The sequence below is a fragment of the Dipodomys spectabilis genome, unplaced genomic scaffold (assembly GCF_019054845.1).
Source record: "Dipodomys spectabilis isolate Male_0828 unplaced genomic scaffold, ASM1905484v1 ptg000197l, whole genome shotgun sequence".
NCBI lineage: Eukaryota > Metazoa > Chordata > Mammalia > Rodentia > Heteromyidae > Dipodomys > Dipodomys spectabilis.
The window spans coordinates 15,495,677-15,520,430 of record NW_024870874.1 but is presented as its reverse complement, the minus strand read 5'-3'; the positions used below and the strand labels follow the sequence as shown (position 1 = coordinate 15,520,430).

Below are 24,754 nucleotides of genomic sequence, written 5' to 3'. Positions count from 1 at the left end.
CCAGGAGGAGGATTTGCTTTTATACCTTGCAACCCAGGGAATTCTGAGACACTTAAACTCTCAGATGGGTCAGAGCCCTTCAATTCCATTTCTGCACGGAGTGAAGCGATCTCCATCTCATAATCCCCTCGAATGCGTTCCATGTCTTCGAGCTCATTCTGCAACCTGAAGAGGTCATCCTGCAGGGATGCCATGTCACTCTCATGTTCAGTTGCGGAATCTGCTGCGGCTTGCCGCAGATTCTGGATCTCAGATCGGGCCAAATGCAATTCCTGTTCTATTTCCTTAAGTTCACTTTCTTTCTCACGCTCTAATAGGGAAATCTCCTCCCGTAGATGCCGCAGTTCACCTGCAAAGCCCAAAAGTTGAGATAGTCAAGAGAAGAAGTGAACTGACTTATCACATTCCAGAGGCACACAGTTCAGTTCTCGTCTGGAAACTCCTAACAACTTAGTTTCCACCCTAACATAGAAGTAGAACATCCTATGGTATGGATTATCACGGGAAAGTGTGACTCTGCCACATTTTACAGGTGAAGGCCGGAAGGCAGTTTTTGAGGCTCCACATAGAGAGCAATAATGGGCTAAGAATACAAAATATAAAGCACTTCTAAGGAATCACTTGAGAGTTTAAAAATGAAACCTAACTGGAAACCTAATTTTATTGATGCCCTAAGTCTTTCTACAAATCTCCTGGCTAAAAAATATTTCTCAAGATTATTTTCACCTATTCATCTTGATGTTTTAATTGACAGTGGTTAAGTGGAATAACAGTTATTTAAAGGGAAGTGAAAATCTATACAAGATATTTTAAAAGGCTCTTCCTTTCTCTCTTGCTATGCTACTTCTCTCATTCTCATTTTTTCCCCCCTCCCTTGTGTTATCACCATATGATACTATCTGCCACTCAGTAGAAGCCAATGTCAGTGCCATCTTGGATTGCCGACCAAATTTTGGCTCCAAAATAAACATCTATTATGAATAAGAAATTTTAAAAAATCAGAAGAGAACCTAGACATTTTAGGAGACAAATTTAGGGCACAGTGCTACATTCCTGTAATCCCAACACACCAGAGGCTGAGGCAAGAGAATTACTTGAACCCAAGAGTTTGAGACTAATATGAGAAGCATAATGAGACCCAATTTCAAAAACAACAACCACAAACCAGGAGACAAATTTAGACATATTGTAGTAGATATAAACCCTGACTAGACAGGACATCTGAGGGAAGGCCGCTACATTTCTAGACCCGTACTCTACCATTTGAACCACCTGCCCAACCCTCTTCTCCCTACACTTCTGAGTGTACCCGTGCGCTTTGTACCATCCTTCCTGCTCTGGAATGTTCCTAGCTGCCTCCTCTCCTTTGTCTACTTTTCAAGAATTAGTGATCACTATCCCAAAGCTAGTAGTCCAATTTAGGTTCTGACTTCCCGTTGCAGTGGCGTGGAGGAGGCTGGCCTTCAGGATGAAGGCCCAAGAGCCTGGGGAGGGGACAGATCTACCTCCAGCTCCCAATCTACCCTGGTGTCTGGATTCCAGTCTGGCTGTAGAAACGGCCCTCTCATCTCCGCGGATCATGGATCCGCGGATCACGGATCACACAGCGAGGGTGTGGAGGCCTGTGGGGTGAGGCCCAGCCAGAACCCGGAGGGGTCGGGAGTTGGAAAGGCCGGAGGAAGGTTCTAAAGGGCTGGCGCCGGTTGACTGGGGGGGAAATGAGTCCTTCAGGGCGAGGCTCAGAACTCAGGAATCCGGCTTTGGGGCGGAGAGGTCGACTCTCACTCACTGGTTATGGCCTCCATCTCGCCGGCCCCCCACAAGCGGTTTCAATGGGGGGCCTCCCGCCGACCGGCCGGTCCCGGCCCCAAAGGGGCTGTGGCGGCCCGAACGGCCTCTGAACGCCAGATACCTCTGGAGCCGCGCGCGCACCCTCTTGGCGGAAACGGGCAACGCGCGTGCGCGCCAGGACGGGCTCAAGAGCCTCTCGCCAGGTAGGGCTGGGAGCTCGTGACGCCCACCTCAGGCCCTCAGCTCCTGGTCTAGATGAGATCTACATGCGCTAGAGCCCCTAGCAACAACCCTGCTGTTTTCCCTGGCAGAGCATTAGTGTGCTTATTGACTGATGGATTGCAGCGTGCTGGAGTTTGAGTTCAGGGTCTTATAGGTGCTCGACCCATTTAGATTCTCAGGCTTCCCACTTATTGGAAAGGAAAATTCCTTCTCCAAGCAAAGGGCATCCTTTTCAATCCCTGTGTCACTGGAACTTTTCCTTCATCATGCAAACAAGATCCAACTGGTCCTATCTTAAACACACACCCCTTTCCCTTTACCCCATTTCACCTTCTCTTAAATGACTATTAGGTGTGACCTGTACTCACATTCTCCATTTGACTTCCCATTTTTCTCTTCAATGCATTCAATCAGCTTGTATTTGCACTGAAATGTCTCCAGGTTCTCTACTTTGCCAACTCCAATGGCCATCTCATTTGCCTTAGCAGGTGTGTGCACTCTGGTTTATGATCTTCTGAAAGCACTTTCTGCTTTCGGCTTCCAGGGCATGGCATACTTCAAGAATTCCTTCTACTTCAGTTTCTCTCATTTACTTCTTCTATATTGGATCTCTAAACATGGGACTGTGTCTGGGACTGGACCTTTTTCTCTCCTTATCTGGAATCTCTCCATGTACAGGGCAGTCATGCTGTCTCTGTTTTCAGCTTTGATATCTCCCCTGGTTCTGGATTTCTATACCCAACTGCTTCCTTCATAGCCACTGATATGTCAAACTCATCAGGTAGAAAATATCTTAAGTGGGTCCCCTAATCCCAAAACTCGATTCTTGCCAACTCTTTCTCATCCCAATAAACAATGCCACCATTACCCAGTTTCTCTGGATAATGACATCTTTCATGTCCCTGACAGTACTGTTTCTACTCTTCCCTCCATCCAGATTCCACACAATGGTCAAAGTGCTCTTTTAAAAGGTAGGGCAGGGCTGGGAATATGGCTCAGTGGTAGAGTGCTTGCCTTGCATGCATGAGGCCCTGGGTTCTATTCCTCAGCACCACATAAGCAGAAAAAAATGGAAGTGGTGCTGTGGCTCTAGTGGTAGAGCGCTAGCCTTGACTGAAGAGCTGAGGGGCAGTGCCCAGGCCCAGAGTTCAGGCCCCCAACTGACCAAAAAAAAAAAAAAAAGCTAGAGCAAAGGGCTGGGGCTATAGCTTAATGGTAGAACATTTGCCTATCATGCGAAGTCCTGGGTTCCATCTCCAAAGTGTATGTACACACATGTTATGCACGCGTGCACACACACCCCCTACCTAACAAAAAAAGATCCTAAAAATGTAAAACAGATCATAACACCTGAGCCCTAGCTCTAAGAACTTCTGATGGTTTTCTGATGCACTTAAAATGAAATCTAGACCTCTCATCTGGCCTACAAGGCCTATGGTAATCTGCCACTCCTGGCTCTCAGAATTTTATCTTTCCATGGTCAACTTCATGTGTAGTTTCCTGCAGCCACAGTGACCTTTTTTCTGTACCTCATTCTCACCTCTGGGCCTGGAATGTTTCTCCTTCAGATCTCTAATTGCTGGCTCCTCATTATCCAGTTTGAACATCATTTTCTCAGAGAAGACTTTTCAGGCTAATCTAAAATAAACTTCTATATAATTCCCTTTTCCATTTATTATATTTTTATACTGTGTTCATTCACTCAAATGACATCTGAACTTGTTACTTATTTATTTTCTGCCAGAATCTGTGTGTGTGTGTGTGTGTGAGAGAGAGAGAGAGAGAGAGAGAGAGAAGAGAGAAAGAGGAGAAAGAGAGGGGGAGAGAGAGAAAGAAAGGAAGGAAGGAAGAAAGAAAGAAAGAAAGAAAGAGAGAGAGAAAGAGAGAGAGGTGAGGCTTGAACTCAGAATCTCTGGCTCTCTCTCTTGCCTTCTTTACTCAAGGCTGGTACTACTCAAGCCACACATCCACTTCTGGCTTTGTTGGTTAATTGGAGTAAGAGTGTCACAGACTTTTTCTGCTGGGTTGATTTGAACCTAAATTCTCAGATCTCAGCCTCTCAAGTAGAATTACAAGCGCAAGTCACCAAAGTGCAGCTAGAATCTTCTATCATTAGGGATTTTGTTTATCTTGTTCATAGCTATTCCTTCAAATACAAAGACTTTCAATAAATAATAAATAGTTGATCATCAAATGAATTCAGCCCATTTTACAGGCAAGAAACAAAGCTTCAGTGAGATAAAAATGGCTTGCTCAAGATCACAAAATTTATAAGTGGTAGAGCTAGCCTAAGAATTTAAGTGATCTGAGGCCGATGCATGTGTTCTTTACCCTGCTATACATCTCCTGCCATTTTTCTCTTCTTCATTGCCACACTTCCTGCAGCTCCCTTTGCTTCCATGTTCTGTCCACTTCTTTCTCTCCCGCTCTTTGCTTTGCTTGCTCCTCTCCAGGACTTTTTTTTTTTTTTTCCATTTATACATTTCATTTGGTTTGATCTTAGTTCTACCTACAGAATCCCTGCTGCTTTCTAGGGCAACTCCTCTAAACTTTCTGGAAACCCACAAAAGTAACAAAAGCTTCCTCTTGATTTGGTGGCAGCAGTGGAATGTGGGACGCCTGCCTTGTTGCTTTCCAGAGACAAAGGAACATGGGCATTGGAAAAGAGGGATTTGGGGGAGCTACAAGCTCAGCTCCAAGGGAGCCCAAGAACCACTCTCATCTACTTCTTTTTTTTTTTTTTGGGTCCGGTCGTGGGGCCTGAACTCAGGGCCTGGGTGCTGTCCCTCAGCTCTTCAGCTCAAGGCGAGTGCTCTACCACTTGAGCCACAGCGCCACTTCCGGCTTTTTTCTTTTTTTCTTTTATGTGGTGCTGAAGAATCGAACCCAGGGCCTTGAGCATGCAAGGCAAGCGCTCTACCACTGAGCCACCTTCCCAGCCCTCATCTACTTCTTTTAAAGAAGTATTGTGTGTCCTCCAGTCACACTGCATTGGCTTCCTGCTTCCTTTAAGGGACAGGAAGGAAAATGAAATCTAGCTTAGAATTAAATCTTAATCACCAACCCTTGTTCTCCTTGACCAGGAGAACAGAGAACAAGGGATGTGGAGTGAAGGAGGGGGCTGAGGAAGGGAAAGGAAAGAGGAAGCCTGGGATACATGTAAAAGAGAAGGGTAAGAAAGGGAATAGGAAGATAGAGGAGCCAGGTAGTGATACAAAGAAAGGAAATTGGAGAATGAGGAAAATGGAGGGACAAGGAGAAGGGAAGGATAAGAATGGTCAAGAAAAGCAAGGCAAGCCGGATGTGGTGGCTCACACCTGTAATCCTCGCTACTCCGGAGGCTGAGATCTGAGGATTGTGGTTTAAAGCCAGCCTGGACAGGAAGGGCTGTGAGACTCTTATCTCCAATAAACCACTCAGAAAACCAGAAGTGGCAGGGCTGGGAAGGTGGCTCAGTGGTAGAGCGCTTGCCTTGCATGTCTGAGGCCCTGGGTTCAATTCCTCAGCACCACATAATAAGCAAAAAGAAAAAAGCCGGAAGTGGCGCTGTGGCTCAAGTGGTAGAGTGCTAGCCTTGAGCTGAAGAGCTGAGGGACAGCGCCCAGACCCAGAGTTCAAGTCCCATGACTGAAAAGAAAAGAAAAAGAAAAGCAAGGCAATAATACCGCTATGTTTCAGGGGGGAAAAAGACTTGGTGACAGTGAATATGGCCACCCTGCCTCAGTCCAAATCAGGGGATTACCTTGGAGCTGCTGGATCTGCTTGGTGAACACCTCAGCCTGCTGGGCACTGGCCAGTCGTTCATCCTCCAGGAGTCCTGCAGTGGGAGAGGGGGTTAGGCTCAGATTCAGGGGAAACCAAAGCCTTTGGCCCTGAGCCCCCTACCCTGGTCACAGATGTTTACCTTGTAACTCCAGGGAGTCATCTTCATGCTGCCCTGCCAGTTCACGAGTCTCCTCCAGCTCTGCCACCAGCTGGAGCACCTGAGCCCTCAGCTCCTCCAGCTCTGTCTCCGTGAGGCTCAGGCCCCGGTGCTTGCCAACTGACAGAGAGCTGACACTGCCGCCCTTCTGAACTTGTTCTTCTTCTTCCACCTCTTCACCCTCTTCCTCTTCCTCCTCTTCTTCCTCATACAGAGCTGGGAGTAACACCTCCCCTAAAAGAATCCCCATCCCCCCAGAGAGTTAGTACCTATCTTTCCAGAGCCTTCCATTTCACTACCCCATGACCCTGATGATAGAAGAGTGCCACCTGGTGTCCCCCAAGGAGCCCCAGGTAGGATCCATACTCATGAAGAGTTCTCTGGTGTAAGGGTCAAGTTTGGAGGCTTCCCTTTCCCCTCTCAAGATCTCCAGGGGTCCAGTATTGAACCTGGTGGCCCCTTTCTGCTGCCTTTGAGCACAAAAAGCAGCTTGGTGCTGGCTCAGCCATGAGAACCCTGCACAAGGATACCTGGTATTTCTATTTTAGTCTCTGGGTGGCAGAACAAGTAGTTGATAAAGGACAAGCTGACTGCAGGCAAACACTCGAGATCCTACCAGAAAAGTAACTAAAGCAAGGCTGTAAAGCATGTTCAAGGCTGATATAGCAAGAAGAAGGAGGAGGAGGAGGAGAAGGAGGAGGAAAAGAAGAGGAGGAGGAGGAGGAGGAAGAGGGGGGAGGAGAAAGAGGGGGATGGGGAGGAGGTGGTGGTTCAGACTCTTGATGTGTCTTTAGGTCAAATGAGGCAATTTTTAGTCTGAGGGTTTGTAGACAGCTAAATAATTATTCAGGTGGCTTGTGAGACATTAGCCTTTCCATAACAAGAAAGCGTTGCTATCAGTAGGTAGAGAAAGAAAAGACTTGAATAAAATAAATCCAAGTGTTTTACTGACAAATACTGGGGCCTTTTCAAATATATGTTATCAAATACCTTTTTAAAAATGTGCTATAAGATCCAGCTGGGTTTCCCCTGGGGATGTCATGAGGTTTACCTCTCTCCTGCTGACCCAAGATGGTTTCCAGGGTAGGTCTCAGGTTGAACAGGTATGCAAATGAGAGCCTGCTATCTTAGTATATTTCTAAAAATGGGGGCTTGGTGCTGGTCCCCGCTTCCCGTTGATGAGCACCCCCTTCTTTACTGCAATGCAGTTCCTATAAATAGCAAAATCTTGTCTGGTGGTGATTGTATTGTTTTGAAATTCGGAGTCTTTGGTTTTACTTTGTATAGTTCATGTGGGACTCCATGTGTCGTGACCCCTTAAGAGAAGCAGAGTTGTCCACATTAAATGTGAAGAGGGGGCTGGAGACACTTTATGGGAAGACCTGGGAAATGTGTTGGCAGCAGCCCCATGTCACATGGGTGTAGTGGGGAGAGATGCATGGGTATTGGGAAATTGGCTGCACCTTTCTCTCTCCCCTCACCCCCTCCTCACACTCTTTCAAGCAGTAAGATAGTCTAGAGAACCAAAACCACAGGCTTCTATGAGAAGTTACCAGTGGTGGCCCTAGAGAGACAATTCACATGTCCGTGTCCTTGCTCTTTTAAAATAAGAGACAGCCTTGGGATCTGGGTCGACAGGCAGTGAGAACAAACCCCCTGCTGAAAGGCTGCTTCAAAGCTGTGTCCAACAAGGCCTCTTTCTCCACCTGGCACACAATCTGGCTAGCTGGGCAATTAGGGTTCCAAAGAGACACTTCCATCAGTGTCTGGACCCTGGGGAGGGCTGGAGCCTGGCAGCCAGAGAGGAGGGGCCTAAGGTGAATGGAGAGAGAGCTGGGCCCAGGGTTCTGGGAGGAAGGATGAAAGGGAATAGATGAGGGATGAGCAAAAAGCCTTTTCCGAGAACTCACCCTCCATAGCTTGCATCCCGCGCCGTTCCAGAGACCCCCAGCGCTGGCCCTTCTTCCTCTCACAGCTCTCAGACACCTCATAGGAACCTAAAGTGGTCACTGTGGGTCCTGAGAGCAGGAAGAGAGGAGGCAGTGTAGGATGCCCTGGGGACTGGGGCGAGGGGGGACATGCCTTCTAGTCAGGGGATTGGGATGGGGGGGGGGGGTGCTGGCGTTTGTAATTTCAGTGTTGGTGACTGACCCACTCTGCCCTGTTCTGAGATTCTCCTCCCTCAGCCACCCCTCATGCTTTGCCTATGGAGGGGACCCCCCCCCCCCCAGCCCCGCGCTGCCCAGCTTCTTGGGCGCCCCTGTTCCAAGATCCTCCCCCTGGCACAGACAGAAAGAGGGTGTGTGCCTGTTCCGCCGGGAGGACGAGGAAGCGAGGGGCTCGGGTGGGGGGCCCGCAGGGCATGGGAAAGGGGCTCTCGGGCTGCAGTGGCGCACGGTGGGGAGGGGCAGCGTGCGCAAAGGGGTTCTGCTCCCCCTCCCCCTCCCCCGCCCCCCGCCTCGCCCGCCCCACCCTCATCCAGGCCCCGGAGCTGCACGAGCTCCGCAGAGACCCGAGGGGAAGACCCCCGGGAGCGCACGGCCTGGGAGGCGAAGCCCCAGGCCGAAAGATGGAGTCTGGGCTCGGGTGGAGGCCGGGATGGAGGGGCGAACCCCCCCCCCCCCCGCCGCCCCGCCTTTGCGCCGGGAGTTCCGAGGGTCTGGAGGGAGGAGAGCTGAGGGGCGTGGGGAGCTGAGGGAGGGGCGGCTCTACCTGGGCCCGGGCAGCTCCAGCCCGCGGCTCCCGCGCCGGCCCCGGCACCCGCCTCCATGGCCGCTCCAGCCGCCGCCGCCGCTGCCGCCGCCGCCTCCCGGAGCAGAAGCCGCAGCCGCGGGGCCGGGGACCCGGTGCGAGGTGCGCAGGGAGGAGGGAGGAGGGAGGGAGGGAGGGAGGGCGCGCCGAGGGGCGGGGCCTGCACGGCTGCCCGCCGCCGCCCGGAAGCCCTCCCTGCCTGCCGCTGGCGACCCGGGGCGCCTGGCGTTTGCGGGAGGGAAGCGTGCGCGGGGAGCTGCGGGGCTGGGCAGGCGGACGTGAGCTACTCGGGGCTAATGGCTTCTCTCTGCACCCCCCCCCAAAGGAGCCACCGCACCCACTGGTTTTGGCGTCAGGTCCCGCCCCAGGTCAGCTGCGCGGAGGGAACGCCTGCACCGGCTGACCAGGCCCGGTTCTGCCCAGTGATGGGGGCCGACCAGGCAAGGACGGAAGGTTTCCTCCAAAGGCTAGACACGCGCGCTCCTTTCCCCGCTACCATCAGCGCTGACCCCCAGCCCCAAGCGGGCGCCCCAGAGCCACGACAGGCCTGCAGGTGGGAAACTGAGGCCGAGATGTGCCGGACCCCTCTGCTTCCCCCACCTCGGCACCACCCTAGAGCCAGGGACCCCTCGCAGCCTCCGGGCGAGCCAGCCCTTCGAGCCACGCCCCACTGTAGCCTGCTCAGCGCCGCACTGCTGATTTTCCCGCAAAGACGTGAGAGGCGAGCCTATTTCTCATATTAAAAGGTTCATTCACTTAGGGAACGGGTGCCAGACCCTGGATCTCACATCGCTGCAGGAATCATTCGGGTAAAAGTGCTCCATGGGGGGCTGGGAAGGTGGCTCAGTGGTAGAGCGCTTGCCTTGCATGCATGAGGCCCTGGGTTCGATTCCTCAGCACCACATAAGCAAAAAGAAAAAAGCTGGAAGTGGTGCTGTGGCTCAAGTGGTAGAGCGCTAGCCTTGAGCTGAAGAGCTGAGGGACAGCGCCCAGGCCCAGAGTTCAGGCCCCACGACTGGACCGGACCCCCCCCCCCCCAAAAAAAAAAAGTGCTCGATGGGAACCCACCAGGACCTCCAGAAAATTGTTGGGAAATTCCTCAGCGAGGACACGGACACACACACACACACACACACACACACACACCACCCCAGTCCCTTCTCTTGCATTTACACTCCCAAGGTCTGGGCACTTATTGTCTGTATTCACCTCCACCTGCTCCAAAGCTTACCAGGTCTACATGTTGCCCAAGGAAGCATTCCTTTGCCCGCACATCCCGGTTTACCCTTCACTCCTAGGTTGGTCGTCACCCCTAGACAGCTTCTTCCACACCCTATCCTTCCTCACTGCATGCCCCTATTCTTCTCTACTTCATCTTCCCTCCCTCTGGACAGCACTTGTGCCACTTTTTGTCTCTCTCCAGCATCTAACAGAAAACCTGTTGAAATAAAGAAATAAATGTAACTCTCCCAACAGCACAGTTAATGCTCTGCCCTATTGAACACAGGATTTTATACTTGAAGTGTTTCCTTCTGATAAGAATGTTGTCCAAAGGTAAGACTCAAGCCGGGCATGCCTGTAATCCTAGCTACTCAGATGGCTAAGAGCTGAGAATCACAGTTTGAAGCCAGCTCAGACAGGAAAGTCGGTAAGACTCTTATCTTCAATTAACTACCCAAAAACTGGGAGTAGAGCTATTCCTTAAGTGGTAGAGCACTAGCCTTGAGCAAAAACAGCTCAGGGTAAATACATACATACACACACACATACATACATACATACATACATACATACATACATACATACATACATACATACAACCAAACAAAAAATTAGACACTTTTGGTTAGTGGGGCATGGCACTGGTGGCTCACACCTGTAATCAGAGCTACTCAGGAGGCTGAAAGCTGAGGATTGCAATTCGAAGCCACCCCGTAGGAAAATCCATGAGACCCTTAGCTCCAATTAAGCAGCAAAAAGCTGGAAGTAGAGATGTGGCCCAAGTAGTAGAGTGCCAGCCTTGAGCAAAAAAGCTAAGGGACCGCTTGCTCCCAAAACCTATATGGGCGTGTGTGCATGCATATGCGCACACTCACGCACACGCACACACACACACACACACACTCTGCCCTCCTCTCCTCTCCTCTCCTCTCTTCTCTTCTCACGTCTACCTGAAAGCTTGATATTCTGACAGATGATGAACAGAGATGAAAGATGTTTTCATCTATGTCCCAGAGGACAGGATCCTATTTCACATCCTGTGGCCAAGGTGACCCAGCCAAGGAGAAAGGCTGTCTGAATAAGCCCAGCCAAACCTCTTCTGCAGAGGGTCTATCCAGACTTAGGGATAGACCCTACATTCCTCATAATTATGAGGAATAATGGATAGAAGCTGGCATGGAGGACTTGGAGAATTGACAGAGACCAATTCTGCAAATAAAATGGTTCTGCCCCAGCTCAGCTCTTTCTGGTAGTGCATTATGGGCAGGCTTCTATCAGAAGTTGGCTTTAACTGCTGAACTCTAGCAAATGGAAGGAGGGACAGGGAAGAACTTGTCAATTGTGATATCCAGGGATCCAAGCCCTTCTTAGGGAGCTCTCCTCTTGAGTACTAAAATGAATTGCTTTCTATTCTAGAGTTCAGGCTACCATTCAACTTTGATTTGGGGAACATTCAAGGGAGACCTGAGCTAGTGTATCATCGGAGCAAAATAGGTAAATCCTGTTCTGATCAGTATGGGGTTAAGGTGAGGGCAAAATTAGAGGATAGGAGGGAAGAGATTAAGAGGCATGGGGGAAGGGTAGCTGTAGTCTAGGGATGCATCTCTGAAGGGCCTAAGTGGTGGGCATGGCAGCCAGGTGATCAGCTTAGGGGGATGATCTGGTTAATCCTCATAATCCCTGGAGTCAGGACTCAGCCTCCCTCCTAATCCCATCCCAGGAGATCATCCTCTTTGAGGACTGATGCAGCCATTTATCCCCCTTTACCCTTATTTCTAAATGCGTAGGTGCCTTTAATTTTTGTATTTTTTCCATTTTTTTATTAAAAAATTAAAACAAGTATTTGAGGCATGGAGTATATTATAGAGAACAACACAAGTATCCATGTACATAAGACTGAAATTCAAGAACTATTCATTAATGCCACATTTGATTTTATGGTTTTGAAGTTTTACTAGGTATGCTTATGTGTGTATTGTATCCATTAGCAATGCATAATTTTGAATTGCGTGTTTTACACATCTTTCTTAAGGGTGTTATACAGTTTCTTCTGCATTCTCCCCAAAATGCTCTAGCTCATGGATGCCTTTTCATCACTGACAACCACAGTTTATTTATCCTTTTATACATTAGTGAAAACTTAGGCCATTTCCAGTTTTTCCACATTAAAAATAGTGCTACCACATACATAATAAAGGACAGAAACCATCCAATCATCTACATAGATGAGGAATAAATCTTTGACAAAATTCAATACTTCTTCATGTTCAAAGCTCTGAAGAAACTAGGAATAGAAGGCACATATCTCAATATTACAAAAGCTATGACAAATCTATAGCCAACATTGTACTAAGTGGGAAAAAAAACTGAAACAATTTTCTGTAAGTTAGGAAAAATACTCATTCCACCCATTCAATGAAGTGCTTGAGTTCCTAGCCAGTGTGATAAGACAAGAAAAAGAAATCAAAGGGCTAGAAATAAGAAAGGAAGAAGTCAAATTATTCCTCTTTACAGATGATATATTATACTTATGATATCCTATACTTAAAGGATCTTGAGCTCCACCAAAAAATATACTTGATATATACTTTTGACAAAGAAGCAGAACACAAATCAACATACAAAATCTGTAGCTTTTTTATATACCAACAAGTAATAGATTGAAAAATCAGAAAAACAATCCCATTCACAATAGCAAAAAAATCCTAAAAATAAATATGTGAAAGACTTCTACAATGAAAAGGAAACTGAAGAAGACACTAGAAGCTAAAAAGAATTTCCATGATCATGGATTGGCCAAATTAATACTGTGAAAATGATTATGCTTCTAAAAGCAATCTACAAATTCAGTGTCATCTCCATTAAAAACCCCAATGCCACTCTTCACAGAAATAGAAAAATCGATCCAAAAATTTACATGGAATTGTAAAAGACCCAGATAGCCAAATTAATCCTACTAAAAAGAGCAGTGCCATAGTAACAAAAACAACACAGTACTGGCCCCAAACAGGCATGTGTAGCAATGAAATCAAAGATTCAGAAATAAACCCACATAGCTCTCACATAAATAATAAACCCGCATAGCTTGAGCCATTTGATTTTTTTTTTTACAAAAGATCAAAAAGATACATTGAAGAGTCAGTTTCTTCAACAAATAGTAGTGAAGCCGGGCGCTGGTGGCTCACACCTGTAATCCTAGCTACTCAGGAGGCTGAGATCTGAGGATCGCGGTTCAATGCCAGCCCGGGCAGGAGAGACCGTGAGACTCCTATCTCCAATAAACCACCAGAAAACCGGAAGTGGCGCTGTAGCTCAAGTGGTAGAGCGCTCGCCTTGAGCTGAAGAGCTGAGGGACAGCGCCCAGGCCCAGAATTCAAGCCCCACGACCGACAAAAAAAAAAAAAAAAAACAAATAGTAGTGAGAAGACTGGATATTCACATGTAGATTGGAACTAGATCCCTCTCTCTTACCCTCTCTCTCTTGAATCCAAATGGATCTATACTCTTAATATAAAAACTGAAATTGAGGGCTGGGAATGTGGCTTAGTAGTTGAGTGCTTGCTTAGCATGCATGAAGCCCTGGGTTCGATTCCTAAGTACTACATACACAGAAAAAGTTGGAAATGGTGCTGTGGCTCATTTGGTATAGTATTAGCCTTGAGCAAAAGAAGCTCAGGGACAATGCCAGGCCCTGAGTTCAAGCCCCAGGACTGGCAAACAAACAAACAAAGAAAAACAAAAAACAAAAGAACTGAAATTGAAGCTAGTACAGAAAAACATAGGGAAAACATTTGAAAACATAGACATAGACAATTTCTTTCTGAATAGGATTGCAATTACTTAGGAAATATAAGCAAGAATTGACAAATAGGATTAAAAAGTTTAAATTTTAGTTAAAATTAATCAAATTAAAAAGCTTTTATTACCAGGATCAAAAGACAATCCACAGAATGGGAAAAACTCTTGGCAAATTATTCATCAGACAAAGGATTAAAATCTAGAATCTATAAAGAGCTTCAAAAATTTAAGCCCCCAAAGAACAAAAAATCCAATTAATAAGTAGGAAAGCAAATGGAATAGACAATAGAAGTACATTCTTCTATTGCTAACAAATAAATGAAGAAATGTTCAATATTCCTAGTCATAAAAGAACTATAAAACAAAATGACATTGAGATTCCATCTCACCCCAGTCGGAATGACTATCATCAAAAAAAGGAACAATGTGACTCATGCTTATAATTTTAGCTACTTAGAAGGCTGAGATCTGAAGGTCATGGTTCAAAGCCAGTCTTAGCAGACAAATCTGAGAGGCTCTAATCTTTAATTAACCAGCAAAAACCTGGAAGTGGAGGTACTCAAATGGTAGAGCACCAGCCTTAAGTGATAAAAGCCAGGCAAGAGCTCAAGCACCAGCATGCGCGCGCGTGCGCAGACACACACACACACACACACACACACACACACACACACACACACACACACACACACACACAGAGTCCAGCTACAAGTGCTGGCAAGAAAGGACACTTGGTGGGAATATAAACCAGAGTGGAGGTGGAGGTTCCTCAATGTATTGAAAAAATAGAACTACCCTGTGATCCAGCTATACACTTGTTAAATATCCAAAGGGATGTGTGTCAGCATACACTAAAGACACCACATACCAGTGTCTACTGCAGCTTTGTACACAACAGCCAAGCTATGGAACCAGCTTAGATATCCTTCAGCTGATGAGTGGATGAGAAAATGTACATGGGGGCTTGATTCTCCATATAGTTTCTTTTATAACTGGCACAACACTGGTAGTCTGCTATTGGGAGAGGAGAGAGTCTATGTGAAGGAATTGTGGGAGAAATGAAGCAGAACAAACAAAAAGAATACAAAAAACATCATCTCTATGCCAGGCACTGGTGGCTCATGCCTGTAATCCTACACAGGAGGCTGAGCACCTCAGTATGTCTACGAGACTCCTATCTCCAATTAACAAGCAAAAAGCTGGAAGTGGAGATGTGACTCAAATGGTAGTATGCCAGCCTTGAGCTAAACAACTAGGGATAATACCCAGGCCCTGAGTTCAAGCCCCAGTACCAACACCCCCCCCTACACACATATACACACACACATGTACACATGCATGCACACAAATTTTAGTTTTAGTGTTGTGAGATTTAATTCTAGATTTTGAACCTGTCTAGTATGTTTCATTAACGGCTTGGGTTTTATATGGAGAACTTGCTTGTTTTTTGACCTTCAGTTCAGTTTCAGCCCCTTGCTTGTCCTGATCACTGGCTTTTTTACCTGAAGCCCCTTGAATGGACTGACTTTCTGCCTAACACAATGCATCAGAGGCTACACCAGTCTTCTCCTGTCCAGTGTGTCCTGATGGAAACAACAGACGATGGCTAACAGGGAGACTAATTGGTAGCCTGCCCTCAGGATCCTTTAACCACACACCACATACCATACCTTTTCAATTCCATCCAAAAAGGGATGGCAGCCTGTGTGGCAGCCAGCCAGTAGGGACTAGAAAAGAATAAAAAGGGCTCGTCCGGGATTTGAACCCGGGACCTCTCGCACCCTAAGCGAGAATCATACCCCTAGACCAACGAGCCACTGGTAGTTATATCTGGCCAGATGTGTCTTCATTGCCACATCATCAGCATTAGCAGCAGCACTTTGTGGTTCCTAGAAGCTGCCTTTCTACTCCTCCTTCCAGGCTGGCTGCCAGCCCAGGCCGGCAGTATTCCAGCAGGCCTTACTCCAGGGGTTCTCTTGCTCCTCCTCGGTCCACAGCAGAGCTACACATATGCTCCTCTGCCCAGAGCTCCAGGAAGGAGCTGTTCTTACACGTCGGTGGGTGGAAGAAAACCAGGGAAGGAACGAGACCCCAGTACCGACCTTTTCCTGGACAACCCCAGGCTGTGTGGGTCTGTCTGGATGCTCTTGGTCCAAATTAAAATCTTTCCTTCTTTTTAAGTGATAGTTAGACTACCAGGAAAAGATTTTTTTCCACCTATTACTCTGTAGTAAGCCACCAGAAGTCTGTTGCTTTCCAGATCATTGCTGCTAGGTGACTTTTGCCAAATTATTTAGGTTTCTCATCTGAATACTGGGAAAGAAAACAGCTGCCCTATCTGTCTCCACAAGGTGATGGTAGGAATGAGGGAAGAGTTTGTATGTGGGCCCACAAACTGCAAAATGCATACAAAGGACAGCAACCCAAGGCAAGGAACTACCCAACAGGAAAGAGCCACGTCATGCTCATGAGTTAACCTTGTTGAGATCCATGTCACCCCACTGTAAGGTGATATTTGCCTAAATTCAGCATAGACTTCATATGCATCTGAATGCATAAACTTGTCTAAATCAGCTTATTCAAATATATCTGAAGCTAAAGCCTAAATGTACACACAGCAAAAAAGGTTTTCTAGAATCCCAGAGATAGGAATACATCCTGCACCCTATCTTCCCACCCTGCTGAGCTCAGCTCATTCCTATCCAGGAAAGCTATCTGGATGAAACCTGATTACAACTAAGGGTGGTCTAGCTGGAGATCCTTCAGGTAAGGGGTTCCCAAAAGAAGGTGGAGAGTGAGATTATGCTCAGATACTAGAGTCTTGTAGAAGACCCCAGTGGGCTCAACCAGTTGCCCTCTGTGCCTGCACTATATCTAGGAAACATGGGTCCATGCTCACTCCTGGGAGTAGGGGTGTCCTCTGTGAGCTAAGAGCTCCATGGAGGTGGAGACCTGGTTTAGTCATCGTGTGTGTGTGCGCGCGCTGATACTGGGACTTAAACTCCGAGCCTCTAGTTCTCACTCAACTGGCTCACTTGAGCCACACTTCCATTTCTGGCTTTTTGCTGTTTGATTGGAGTTAAGAGTCTCATAGATGTTCTGATCGGATATCTTCAAAGTGTGATTCTCAGGTCTCAACCTCCTGAGTAGCTAGGATTACAGGCATGAGCCACTAGCACTCTGCTGGCTTAGTGGTCTTTGGGTCTAACCCTGTGTCCCCTGCAATCATCCTGACAATACAAATGATATCTAAGCACTTCTACCTGACTGGCCTGTGTAAGAACCTAACCAGACTAACCTCACTGGATCCTTTGCACGACTGTATTTGGATTCATCACTTTGAGAATGTCCTGAAGTAAATGAAGTAGGAAAAGAATGAAAGTCTCTGGATCGTGTACAAAAAGCCACTAGTGACAACATTTGTTTAGGTGAATCCTCATCACTCGGCTTTGCATAGATCCAAGGCCTAGAGGACCTCTCCCTCCATCTAGTGAAGCAGACTTCCTCTTCCTAGTGACCTGGTACCTTTCTGATAGGTGGGAAGAATGTTCTTCATTCCTGAGAATGGTTTAGGTTAGTTTTCCTTTTACCCTCAAGACATAAAGTTGTGTTGTTGCTATCCAGGAGTGTTTGAATCAGATAACTGCTTCTGCTAACTAATTATGATGGGGGGAGGGGAGGTAAATGCTCATCTATTCTCAAACCAGAGACTTTTTGAGTAGCTGTTCTCAGGTTTAGATTAGCTTATAAATAAAACACGCTCAATATGTCATTCCATGACCTCAGCACACATTCTCCAAATTGTTCCTCTTGGTGGGTTTGCCAGAGAGTGAGTTACTCAAAGCTGGGGCTTCTAAGAGGACTTTGCTGAAAATGTTTTAGGGCTACACCCAGTTTGGGTTCCAGGCAAGTACTTCTGTTGGGGGGGTGCTGTTGAATTTGGAGTAGGATCATAGTTCTTTGCATGGTCTGTCTAGAGAAGCATCCTTCATACTGAATATTTGTAACCCCATTTCTGCTATTAGGACAACCACGGAATATTTCCTGCGTGGTTGGGGTAGGCGTCGGGGAGAATGGTGCCTTGATGAAAACCATTTCCATCTGATTTCAGCTTATTATTGTGTTCTTCCTTGCTCCTTGCAGTAGAACTTTAGGCTCTCTGTTGCTCATTTGTCTCTGGATTGAAGCAAACATGGATGGAATTTTCTAGGGAGACTCTATCTCCTGAGTTTCCTTGTTCTCCTCTCAGGTACGATGAAGATTGCTTTCAGTCAGTCCTTGGGGGATTGACCCTTTCTTTTCCACACCGTTTGTTTGGAAAGCCTTATGTATGGGTCAATATTCATCAGACAATATTGTTGTAACACATCTCAAGTTCACTGTCAGCTTCACTACATCAAAAATACATCAACAAGCTGGTCTCTGGCGGTTCAGGCCTATAATTCTAGCTACTCAGGAGGCTGAACTCGGAAAATCACAGTTTGGAGCCAGCTGAATTCAAGATCCAGTACTGGGACACAGATATACAACAACAGTTCCCAGTGAAAAGGGCAAATGAGATTGGATGGGAAAGAAACACACTGTTTACTGTATATTTTTTGTACCTTTTGAATTTTGACCTCTGAATACATGAACGGATACATTATAAAATATTGAGCAGAGGGAAGGAATAGTCAGGATAGGGAGAAATGCACTTTGAGCCTTATCACATAGCCTAGATTTCTCTGGATCAGAGAAGCCCTGTAAAATCTGGTTATTTGTCTCCTCCCGATTATTCTGAGTTGGGCACAGATCTGAGCTGTGATTTGTCCTGAGCTGAATCTATATTGGGGTTCAAGGATAGACCCAATCTTGTGATGCTGGTTGTTGTATCTGCTTGGAGATGTTGTTGAGGACGTTGCTTATGTCTCCTTTGTGATGTCTCCAGGGAGGCATTCTTGCCTTTCATAGTCACAAGAACAGTTGGTTTGAATTGGTTCTTTGGCCACTTTGAATTATGTAAATGAGAAGTTTCTAGAAAGCATGGAGTCATCTGAGTGTATGGGCCTGGGTTGTGAGTTCACAGGGTGATCATATTTTAATTTGATTCCTAACTTTTTAATTCCTTAATTTTGCCCCTTAAGTCTTTCCTTAACTTTTTCTGTAACTCTTTCTTTTGTCCCTACATTTAATTCATGTTTTCTAGTTGTGGTCTAATATATTCATAGCATTTCTGTTCCTCCTCCTCCTCCTCCTCCTCCTCCTCCTCCTGCTCCTCCTCCTCCTCCTCCTCCTCCTCCTCCTCCTCCTCCTTCCTTGTGGAGCTTGACCTAAGGGCCTGGGCACTGTCCCTGAGCTTCTTTTGCTCAGGGCCAGCACTCTACCCTTTGCACCACAGCACCACTTCTGGCTTTTTATGTGTATATGGTACCAAGGAATCGAACCCAGGGCTCCATGCTAGGCAAGCACTCTACCACTAAACCACATTCCCAGCCCTATTCATACCGTTTTGATATCTAATATATTCCTGCTATTTCTGGATAAGGATGGGGTACAATGAATAAACTTCAAATGAGGATAAAAGAAAAAAAAACCCTGAAACTATTCAGAAAGTATCCACATTTTCTTTTTATTTCCCCCCTAGATAATTAGAACCATGGAAAAATAAAATTCTTCTTGGCTGTTTTCCATTCACTTCTAGACACTTCTAAGTTTAAAGCTAAGTCAGCAGCTCTCAGTCAAGTGGAAGGATTGTGTGTCTCAGGGATACTTTTTGTTGTGACAGGTGGAGTGGTGATTTGCCATTGAGTGGGAAGAGACCAGGGATGCTGTCAAGTATCTTATGTCATTCAGGCCAGTCACAGTGCAAGGATTATCGGATGCTGTATGTCAATGGTGCCCAGGTTGAGAAACTCAGGTGTATTTAACAAACTTCATGAGATTTCTGTAAAGCTTGTATATTATCATGTCACCAAACAAACATAGTGGCTTTATCCCAGGAAGGGTACTGTGTAGGTTACATGAACTTAAATATCTCCCATTTTTATCATTGCTTACTTCCTTCATCTCATTCCCTTTTTTTTAGACTCCTACTTCATGGCTTCAGTAACTCTGGAAGGTCATGTACTTGAGTGACATTCTTTTTGGTTTGAGCCTCTCATAAGCATCTGCCCCATCTTAGCTGGGGTTGAATTGCTCCCAGCTTAAGCCTATTGTCCCTACCAATAGGAGGGATAGGATGGGGTTTGATGGATCTGTCAGTGAAAGCATCAGGGCAGTGCTAAGAGAGGCCAAAGTATGGCTACCTAGCCTGCACAAGTGGGAGGAAGAGGGCGTGGGCTATCTTGTGACTATGGCAGATTCCTGTCAGAACCACACGTGGAGGTGGGCACCTTGACAGAATTCTGTAGACAGCTAGGGCTGACTTGCTACATTTGGGTCAGGCTAACATGTGGACTGCGTGCCTGCTGAAGGATAGGAACCTGAAGTGTCCTTCAGCTCTTTGCTCGGCCCAGTCCTGTCTGGGTAGTGGGGCAGAGTTGGATGGCTTTGCAATTTCTGGACCCTTAGTTGAATCTCTTCAGAAATTTTCACAGAATCCTGTGTGGGTGAGCAGCTATGTGAGGTGGAAACAGGCTTTGCTGAGCTAAGGACAAGGATAGCATGGACATGGTATGAGGACCATGAGCAGATCAACCCGGCTGCAGCTGACCAGGAAAGGAACATTCTCCAAGTAGATTCAACATGAAGTGGAGGTAGCCTGGTTCAGGAATGGCCTGAAACTCTACACATTGTCAAGTTGCCTCTGTCCTGTTCCATGAAGATTGTTAAAGGTGTGTCCAGGTAACTCCCACTCTTTCCCTTTTTGTAGCTTGGAGCTGGGCCCCAGAGCCTCTCAGGAGAGGAAGAGTTAAAAAGCACCTTCCACAGAGCATAGACTTGTACCAAGCGCCAAAAGGAGAGGGTTATTTTCTATTATTGCACTCATGGGGACAAAGGTAGGGCGTCTCCACTGGGTATGTGTCAACACATGTCAAGCTACAGGGAACCCATACTAACTTAATCCCAGAACTGGGCATTGCACATCCAGGTTCTTTGACCCCAATCTTTGATCCTATAAAGAACATAAAATCGGCTTTAGGAGCACAAAAAGGTTTAGGTAGGGGCTGAGGGATTTCTAATCCCAGACTTTGTGGGAAGCTTAGACTCATTCATCGGGCCCTAAAGTGTCTGTAGAGACAGGTCTTGTGGTAGGGGGTGGGGGGACCGTGGAAGGACAGTGTATAAGAGGGATTGGAAGGGGTGGGGCATCTCAGGAACAAGATGTCAGGAGAGGATGACTTTTATCTGTTCAAGAACACTTCCTCTGTGGGGCCCTGGGATGGACCTCAGTACCACATTGCCCCCGTCTGGGCCTTCCAACTCCAGGCAGCCTTCATGGGTTTTGTCTTCTTTGCAGGGACACCACTCAACGCCATAGTGCTGGTGGCTACGTTATATTATAAAAAGCTGCGACAGCCACTCAACTACATTCTGGTCAATGTGTCCCTGGGGGGCTTTCTCTTCTGCATCTTTTCTGTCTTCACTGTATTCATCGCCAGCTGTCATGGATACTTCTTCTTTGGTCCCCATGTTTGCGCTATGGAGGCCTTCCTGGGATCTGTAGCAGGTACTTTGGGGAAGGGAGCTGGGGAGAAGCCAGAACTGGAAACTGGGACTAGACTTCTGGATTGGAGAGGGGCTCTAAGATCAGTGTAGAAGTCTGACCAAAACAAGATTTTTGTGTCTTAAATCCCACTCCAATATCAGTTTAACTCTATCTCTGGACCTACTCCATGTCATCGGCATTCTACTCTTCTGGGTGGAGCTCTATTCAGTCTCATGTTTTGCCCTAGGTCTGGTCACAGGCTGGTCACTGGCTTTCCTGGCCTTCGAGCGCTACATTGTCATCTGTAAGCCCTTTGGCAACTTCCGCTTCAACTCCAGGCATGCACTGATAGTGGTCTTGGCTACCTGGACCATTGGTATTGGCGTCTCCATTCCACCATTCTTTGGCTGGAGCCGGTGAGAATTCAGGGCAGTAGTGTTGACTTGGCTAGGAGGTCAGGCTTGATGTGGGTAGACAGACAGCTCAGGGTATAAACTTGTAGTTTCTGACCTGGACCTGTCAATTGGAGCAGGTGAGGTGAAAGGGCTCAGGGAAATGTATGTCAACAAATACAGTGGAAATACAGTAGGCTCTGCTAGTGAGGACACAAAATCCCTGAGCGGAAGCTTTCTGGCTATTTTTGGGTTGTAGGTGAAAAACAATTTCAGCTCCCCCTCCACTAATTGAATCCCAAGTGATGGCTTGTCTTGTGGGTGAGTATTGGGTTCTTTGCAGGTTTATCCCTGAGGGTCTGCAGTGCTCCTGTGGCCCTGACTGGTACACCGTGGGCACCAAATATCACAGCGAGTACTACACCTGGTTCCTCTTCATCTTCTGCTTCATCGTGCCGCTCTCCTTAATCTGCTTCTCTTACTCTCAGCTGCTGAGGACTCTCAGAGCTGTGAGTGGCTTTTGAGAGGGTCTGGGAGAAGTGGGCTCCAGGAGAGACAAGAGCGCTCTAGGACCTAAGTTACCTGGAAATGTTCCTGGCCAGATAGAGGAGGTATCTGAAAATAGGAAAGAAAGTGGGGGTAAGAGGAATGATGGAATTGAATGAAGAATAAGCTGGAGGCATCCTTGCTCAAGCTAAGCACTAAGAGATACATGTAGCAAGGGTGTGGTTCAGTGGCAGAATGCTTACCCGGTGGACGTCTAAGTTCAATTTCTAACACTTTAAGAGGGGCATGTGATCCCTAACAATGTCATATACTAGAAAGCCACATTCACCTTGCTTTCAAGAGAGAGCCCAGAAAAAGAGGCAGAGTGGATGCTCCTCAACAGAAAAGGGTTAAGATTTGGGAGTTGAGGGAGGGATCTCTAATCCTCTCTGTGCTCTGCCCAGGTGGCAGCCCAGCAGCAGGAGTCAGCTACAACTCAGAAGGCTGAGCGGGAGGTGAGCCGCATGGTGGTGGTGATGGTGGGATCCTTCTGTCTCTGCTATGTGCCCTATGCTTCCCTGGCCATGTACATGGTCAACAACCGTAATCATGGGCTGGACTTACGGCTTGTCACCATCCCTGCCTTCTTCTCCAAGAGCTCATGTGTCTACAATCCCATCATCTACTGCTTCATGAATAAGCAGGTAAATTGGTCTACTGAAACTCCCATAAGACACTGGTCCTTTCCCTATTAGTGCCTTTTAGTTAGAGCACCTTTGACTCTATTCAGGTTTCCAGAAGCTACAGAAACTCCATGTTGGCCAGGAAGCTCTTAGTAAGCACAGGAAAAGAAAGAGTAGTAGCTAAAGTAACAGAACTTAAGCCAGAAAAAAAGTGCTGGGGATTGAACCCAGGACCTCACACGTGCTAACAACTATCATTGGGCTATATCCCCAGTCCTGTTTTCTGATTTGCTAAAAAAGTAGTTGACAATTCCAGCTCATGGTCCTTAATCCTTTCCCTTCCAAATTCCAGCCTGCAGAAACATGTCATTCTAGATGAGAAGTTACTTTTCCAGGAAGGAGACATATTCAAAACCATCTGAGATCCTGGGTTTGAGATGTTATGTGAGGTTTGGGAGACACCTCCATCTTTATGTTACCTTCTACATCCATTTGCCAAGGGGCACCTCCAATTCCTTTTTACTTGTAGTTTCGAGCTTGCATCATGGAGATGGTGTGTAGGAAGCCTATGATAGAAGAATCTGAGATGTCTAGCTCCCAGAAAACAGAAGTTTCAACCATCCCTTCTAGCAAAGTTGGCCCCAACTAAGGACCCTTTCTATTAGCCTGGTGGCAGCAACTAGAACTTCACATTTAAGTAAGTTTCTAATTTAATTTCTATTAAAGGAAGGGGAATGATTGTACTTTGGGCAATCAACTTTTTTATTTTCCTGTTCCCCACTGGATTCCCCTCAGACACCCAAAGGCCATCTCACTAATCAGCAGTTCCGATTTCTAAGTGACACCCTTTACAGCATTTGGAGAACTGTAAGAATGTACGGCTGATATTTCAGTGGATACGTTTTTGTTTTTTCTCTTACTGGGAAGAAATGTACTCATTACCTGACATATGTAGCTGTAATCCCTCTGTATATCACCTTTACAATAAAAAAGTTAAAAAAAGAAATTGAATTGATGCAAAGAAAAAAATTCCTATCACTCATTGTTATGTTTAAATTTGCGTTTGAGAGTGAGGTATAGTTCAAGAAGAACTTCCTCATGCTACCTGCTGATAGTTGGTATGGCTTTGGTGGGGGCAGCCATGACCATAGCTCCTGTGCTCGGATGATTTCAGATGCCCTCGACTCATTTGGCTGGACAATGTGTCTTTTACGCCGCCCACCTATTCAAGTTATTAATGTCCCTGATGGTTCCAAAATGAACTTGCATATTTTAATACCATTTATAAATGATACCAAAGTGTTGTTTTATATTACACTCTGTATTCTCCTTCCATTCCCATAAAAAGCCTTTTAAAATGTATATGCATCACACAAAGAATACCATGTTTTGTTATCAGGTAATTACACAGTGAACTGGACTCTACCAGTGATAGAACCCCTGGGAAGTAGAGAAGAGTTACAGCTGAGAGGATGGTAGAAGAGTCCAGAAATAGGAGGAAAGGAATAACCAACTGGGGAGAAGGTAGTATTTTCTCTGGGGTTGATAGGGGGCCTGGTGAACCTGTAAGATTTCTTTTCTGTGACATTTTACAGAACCCATAATTCTAAGTAGTTCCATTTCTTCCTTTCTCTTCCTTCCTTTTATTTATTTTTGCCAGTCCATGGCATGAAGTCAGGGCTTGGACACTGTCCCTGAGTTTCTTTTGCTCAAGGCCAGCACTCTACCACTAGAGCCATAGTGCCACTGCTGGCCTTTTCTGTTTATGTTATACTGAGGAATCAAACCCAGGGCTTCATGCATGCGAGGCAAGCATTCTACCACTAAGCTGCCTTCCCAGCCCAATAGTAGTTCTATTTCT

The 24,754-nt window shown here is 46.6% G+C and overlaps 2 protein-coding genes and 1 non-coding gene across 5 annotated transcripts in view; 1 reads left to right on the top strand and 2 right to left on the bottom strand.

Moving 5' to 3' along the window:
• The window catches only part of Ccdc136 (coiled-coil domain containing 136), a 30,007-nt gene extending 21,284 nt beyond the window's left edge, over positions 1-8,723 (bottom strand). For all 3 annotated transcript variants that reach the window (XM_042695980.1, XM_042695981.1, XM_042695982.1), the window contains exons 1-5: positions 8,648-8,723; positions 7,846-7,953; positions 5,918-6,169; positions 5,756-5,830; positions 26-349 (exon numbers count right to left, since the gene is read on the bottom strand). In XM_042695980.1, the coding sequence (XP_042551914.1) occupies positions 26-349; positions 5,756-5,830; positions 5,918-6,169; positions 7,846-7,953; positions 8,648-8,705 (817 nt within the window). In that variant the 5' untranslated portion in view covers positions 8,706-8,723. The remainder of the gene's footprint in view (positions 1-25; positions 350-5,755; positions 5,831-5,917; positions 6,170-7,845; positions 7,954-8,647) is intronic.
• A 6,726-nt stretch (positions 8,724-15,449) lies between these two features.
• Trnap-agg lies at positions 15,450-15,521 on the bottom strand. Its single transcript has one exon. It is a non-coding gene; the product is annotated as a tRNA-Pro (tRNA).
• A 5,434-nt stretch (positions 15,522-20,955) lies between these two features.
• Opn1sw (opsin 1, short wave sensitive) lies at positions 20,956-23,542 on the top strand. The gene is made up of 5 exons (XM_042696041.1): positions 20,956-21,353; positions 21,580-21,748; positions 22,068-22,233; positions 22,675-22,914; positions 23,423-23,542. Exons 1-5 carry the CDS (start codon positions 21,008-21,010, stop codon positions 23,540-23,542), a joined length of 1,041 nt encoding a protein of 346 aa, XP_042551975.1. The 5' UTR covers positions 20,956-21,007.
• The last annotated feature ends 1,212 nt before the right edge of the window (positions 23,543-24,754 follow it).